The sequence below is a fragment of the Spermophilus citellus genome (genome assembly GCF_964194105.1).
Source record: "Spermophilus citellus genome assembly, chromosome: 4".
NCBI classification, from domain to species: Eukaryota; Metazoa; Chordata; class Mammalia; order Rodentia; family Sciuridae; genus Spermophilus; species Spermophilus citellus.
The window spans coordinates 170,557,928-170,563,839 of record NC_138185.1 but is presented as its reverse complement, the minus strand read 5'-3'; the positions used below and the strand labels follow the sequence as shown (position 1 = coordinate 170,563,839).

Genomic DNA, 5,912 nt, shown 5'->3' with positions numbered 1-5,912 from the left:
TCTTTTCACATATCTATTATTATTGTTGTTATTATTATTATTTTATTATTATGTTTTATGGTGCTGGAAATCCAACCCAGAGTTTTGTGCATGGGCAAGCACTCTAATGCTATCTCCCCAGCTATATTTTCACATTATCTATGTATGTAAACAATCCTAGTTAAGAGTCTCTTAGGTCCAATTTCATAAGGAGACTTAATTGTCTCTTTGTCTTTGTACAATTAGTGAATTAAGTGTTCCAAGTGTGTAAATTAAAATATTTGTTTTGAGACCAAATAGAAGGGTGAATAAATGAAGATGGAAAATATTTTCAAAGCTGGATCATGGGTATACTAACACAGCTTTTTTAAAATACAATATGTTATAAGGTGAACAGGAATGATAGGAGTCCAAAAATCTGGCTCTTTGGACAGATCTTTCCCATGACAATTTCCAAGACCATTTCAGAACAATTTCCAAGATAATTTCAGGAGTTTTCAAGGATCAAGTAAAACTCAATTAAAGTGCTTCTTAGACTAAAGAGCTCTTTCCATACATTTACCTTATCTTTCTCAAATTTATTTCTAATAATTTACTTATATGAAAATCATTATAGCTTAAAATAGTATCTTAAAAGGATTCCAATAGAAAACTTCTTACATGAGAACCTGAAAGAATTATCAAGGCAAATATGTTGGAACTGACAAAAGAAATTTAAATGGAAACTATTTGTTTAGCAATGTTTTCATGCTGTATAGAACTCCTTTTACTGCTTTCATTAAATGTGTTGTCTCTGAAAATGAGTGGTCAGTATAAAAATTTGAAGGCAGGGTTTGCAAAATTGAGATTCCAAAGACTAAATCAATTTAAAGAACAGGAGAGAGAGAGAGAGAGAGAGAGAGAGAGAGAGAGAGAGAGAGGGAGGGAGGGAGGGAGAGGGAGAGGGAGGGAGGAAGAGGGAGAGAGGGAGAGAGAGACAACAGCAGCACAGATCAAGGAATGTTAGCTCATGTAGTTTCTAAAATAAAACAAAAATCACCCCTGTGATCAATGTAACGCTAATGTAGGGCAAACACCTACAGATTGCAAACTCTCTCTAGGGTCCTCTTAGAGTACAGCTAACAGATTAAGTATCATTTTCTTTCTTTTGTTGATTCTACTGGGGTCCAAATACAAGCTATATGAACTCTGTTGTCACCTATGACCTTTCTATGATGAAGAAAAGATTGGACTGTTGTCTCCCGAGTGTGAGATAATGTAAGACTTGTCTAGAAAAACCTTTTTCAGTATACCCAATAGTCCTAAGGCTGGTATTTGGAGTCTTAGGAAATTCCAAAAATAATGCAAAGAAATTTATAGGAAAACATAAGCAACCAAATTTAGAAACAGAACAGTTTCAAAGACGATGTAGTTAAAATATCACTAATGCTTAACACTATTTTCACCTTTATTTGTTTGATATAAACGAGTGGTTTTTTTCCACACAAATCTTGGGTTTTCTCTAGCTATTTTTAATCTAAGAATAGCTGTGTAATTTATGACTCTATTATCAACAAAACTTTTAACATATTTCTTCATAGGCTCCTAAAGTTTGGATCAGAATAGCAATAAATTTCTCTAAATTACACACAGCATTTTTTTCTATTTAAACAAGGAAAGTTCCATTTTCAATTACAACATTCTGCATTAATATGAAAAACTATTTCTCTAATAGTTTCTAGTTTAAAAATTGAACATTTTTAAAAACAAAGATTTAAACATTTTTTGTCAGTGAATATAATTTACTGATGAACAGGAAAATTAATTAATTAGCACAGTCCATGGAGGCAGTGCTGCCAAAGCCTTCAGGAGTGCAAGGCCCGCCACTTGTCCAAGGGGCCACGATTGGGGATGTATTTGACTCCACAGCCGTCAGGAATCAGGCGCTTCTTGGCCACTTTGTCTTCAAATTCGTGAGCATCAAACTTGGTAAAGCCCCACTTCTTGGAGATATGGATCTTCTGGCGTCCGGGGAACTTGAATTTTGCCCTGCGTAAGGCTTCAATCACGTGCTCCTTGTTCTGAAGCTTGGTGCGGATGGACATGATGACTTGGCCAATATGGACCCTGGCAACAGTCCCTTGAGGTTTTCCAAAGGCACCTCTCATACCTGTCTGGAGCCTGTCAGCCCCAGCACAGGACAACATCTTGTTGATACGGATGACATGGAAAGGATGGAGGCGTACTCGAATGTGAAAGCCATCTTTGCCACAACTTTTCACCATGTACTTGTTGGCACAAATGCGGGCGGCCTCCAGGGCTTCGGAGGACAGCTGCTCGTACTCATCGGACACCATGTGACCACAGAGTGGGAACTCATCCACTTTCGCCTTTTTCCGACCCAGGTCAAAGATGCGAATCTTGGCATCTGGGACACCTCGGCAGAAACGAGACCTTGGGTAAGGCTTGTTCTTACAATACCGGTAACAGCGAGCAGGGCGGCGGCCCATCGCTACCTGAAGAATCTCGGCGGTGGGTTGAAGCAGGAGGCTTGTGGGAGCCCGCGAAGTATATACGTTACCCATCGTCCCTTGCGGGGGAACCATAGAGTTTTATCTAAGACGTGAAGACGTGACCCCTCAACCTCCGTCACAGTGCCGCGCGGCCTTGGTGGGATTGGTTTCAGACGCTCAGATGGGGTGTTGGGGGCAGGGTAAGGAATCCTGACTTGCTGCAAGCACTCAGAAGCTATTTACTTCCTGCTGGCGCTTTTGGGCTTGCAACCTTGACCTTAGGCTTTGCCTTAGGTGCACATTTCTGAGAGCTTACAAAATTTCCCTTTACTTATTCTATGTACTCTGTGGTTTGGCTAAATAATCCATTTTCCACAGCATGTATCTTGCTGTCAGTAATTGTAGAGCAGTTCCTCTTTCTTGAAAAATATGATGACCACTCTCTCTGGATAAAGTGATTGTGTGGCATGAGTGCTCTGATGAGGCTCTAATGAAAACAGGAATAAAGAGAAATGATAGTTCTTATATATGTTGCTCAATAATTGTTTATAGATACAAAACTTATTTGGTCTAATGGGATGTTTTAATTATCAAAATGGTATTCACGAAAGTGAAATACCAACTAAGTCCCCCCCCCCCCTTCGGACTCTTTGTAAAGTATTAAAGCTGCTATAAATTATGTAGAGTGATCATGTTTTAGTCATCTTTTACATTACTGGAAATGAGTTTAATCTTATTATTAGATTTTGTAAAATATTAGGACTTGGATCAGGAGGTAGGGAAGGAGGAAAAAGAGGATAAGAGAATTTATAAATAGTTTGTAAATGTCACTTGAATTTTTTAACTCTCCTTATTTCTTTGTGTTATTTCATAAATCCATATCATGCAACAGAATCCTGCCAACGTGAACATATTCTATTAATCCTTTCTCTTCAACAGAGCAGAAAAATAGTTGTAACAAAATAACTCTTGCCATTAAAGTGAGGTAAGTTTTCTTTTTAAAAGAACCTTATTAGAATAGAAGAATTTAAACTCCCATTATAGGAAACTTTTTCACAGTGGATGGAAGCTTACTTGCTTCCTCTTCCTTCATTTATTTCTTGTTTTTCTCAAATAGCTTCTATTTACTATTTGAATACAGAGCTAAAGCAGCAAGTAAATTTTATCCCTCACTTGTTTACAAGTCTAAGAGAGAATTTAAATGGTAATCTAAATATTATTTAATATATCATAATTTTACAATGTACAAAATATTCTAGAGAGTAAAACAAAGTGTTCTCTGAGACCCTGGGATTAGGTCTTGATCTAGATGGAGAAATGGACAGGAATGACTTCCTTAGGGAAGAGACTGCATGTAGTGACTTTGGAACATGGAGCCTAGAATATACAAAGGATCTGATGCAGGAAGAAGTATGGAACATTTAAAGAACTAAAGTAAGGCCAATGTGATTGTAAGAGGTGAATGACATAGCATGAATCCAGAATGTGTGAGAGTGCTTAGCATGTAATTTGGGGCCCTTTTTTATCAAGTTAGGAAAAGCAAAGCTTTTGAAAAGCTTTACACAGGTTTTATCATCTCACTATAGTATGATGAATTGATTGGAGATATCAGAAAGATGGGCTTTGTAATACTACAAAAAAGAGAAAGAAATGATAACTTGAAAGTGCTTTAAGATATTTTACTTTAAAAAATGTTTCATAAACTGGAGAAACTAGAGATGAGATAGAAGGAACCTACTTCAACATCATAAACACTGTATATGAAAAACCCAAACCAACGTCATAGTAAATGGGAAAAAAACCTGAAAGCATTTCCTTTACAATCTGGAATAAAACAAGGATGTTCACTCTCACCACTCCTATTTGATACAGTGCTAGAAATTTTCGCCAGGGCAATTAGACAAGAGAAGGAAATGAAAGGAATAAAAGTATAAAAGGAAGAAGTGAAATTATCACTTTTTGCAGATTATACTATCCTATAGTTAGAAGAGGAAAAAAAAAAAAAACCTCCACCAGAAGATTCCTAGAGTTAACAAATTCAAAGTAGCAGTTTACAAAACCACTGTATATAAATCAATAGCTTTTCTATATACTAACAATGAACCTGCTGGGAAGTCAGGAAAACAATCCCATTCATGATAGCCTCAAAAAGCAACAATAACAAAAAAAAAATCTAAGAATAATTCTAACCAAGGAGGTGAAAGACCTCTACAATAGAAACTGCAGAACATTTAAGAAAGAAGTTGAGGAAGAACTCAGAAGATGAAAGACCTCCTATGTTCCTAGATAGGCAGAATTGATATTGTTAAAATGACCTTATGTTGTAATAGCCAAAAACAACATACAGATTTGATGTAATACCCATAAAAAATACAAATGACATTCTTCATAGAAGTAGGAAAATTCTAAAGTTCATTTGGAAGAATAAAAAACACAGAATAGCAAAAAATAATCCTAAACCAAAAAAGAAATGCTGAAGGCATCATAATAACTAACTGCAAATCATACTACAGAATTATACTAACAAAAACTGCATGGCACTGGTATAGAAATAGACATAGACCAATGGTACAGAATAGAAGAGACAGAGACAAACCCACACATTTAGAGTCATCTGATCCTTGACAAATTTGCCTAAAACATACATTGAAGAAAAACAACCTTTTCAATAATGGTGCTGGGAAAAACTAGTTATTCATATGTAACAGAATAAAACTAGATCTTTATCCCTCACCATATAGGAAATCAATTCAAAATAGGTTAAAATCCTAGGAATTAGACCAGAAGCTATGCAACTCCTGAAAGAAAATTTAAAGTGAACATTCCAGAATATAGGTACAGGCAACAACTTTCTTAATTGGACTTCTATACTAGGGAAATAATTCCAAGAGTTAATAAATGGGATGGCATAAAACTTAAAGAGCTTCTGCCCAGCAAAGGAAACAATTAGGAGCATGAAGAGAGAACCTACAGAATGGGAGAGAATCTTTGCTAGCTACTCTTCTGACAGAGGATTAATACCTAAAATATATAAAGAACTAAAAAATCCCAAAACACTACCTCAAAAAGCCAAAGAACCCAATTAATAAATGGGGAAATTAACTATACAGACAGTTCTCAAAATACAAACGGCCAACAAATATATGAAAAAAATTTCAATATCATTATTAATTAGGGAAATGAAAATCAAAACTACACTGAGATTTCATCTCACACCAGTCAGAATGGCAGTCATCAAGAATAAAAATAATAATAAATGCTGAAGAGGATACAGAGAAAAAGAAACACTTCTACACTTTTCATGTGATTATACATTAGTAAAACCTGTATAGAAAACAGTATGGAAGTTTCTCAAAAGGCTAGAAATGTAACCACCATATAACCCAGGTATACAACTCATTGGTATTTGTCCTGAAGAATTAAAGTCATCATACTATGGTG

The 5,912-nt window shown here is 35.8% G+C and overlaps 1 protein-coding gene across 1 annotated transcript; it reads right to left on the bottom strand.

The window, feature by feature from the left end:
• Positions 1–1,823: 1,823 nt before the first annotated feature.
• Positions 1,824–2,468, bottom strand: RPL10L (ribosomal protein L10 like; the record flags this gene model as incomplete). Its single annotated transcript, XM_081292358.1, has 1 exon — positions 1,824–2,468. The coding sequence occupies one exon, from the start codon at positions 2,466–2,468 to the stop codon at positions 1,824–1,826; it is 645 nt and encodes a 214-aa protein (XP_081148484.1).
• Positions 2,469–5,912: the final 3,444 nt, after the last annotated feature.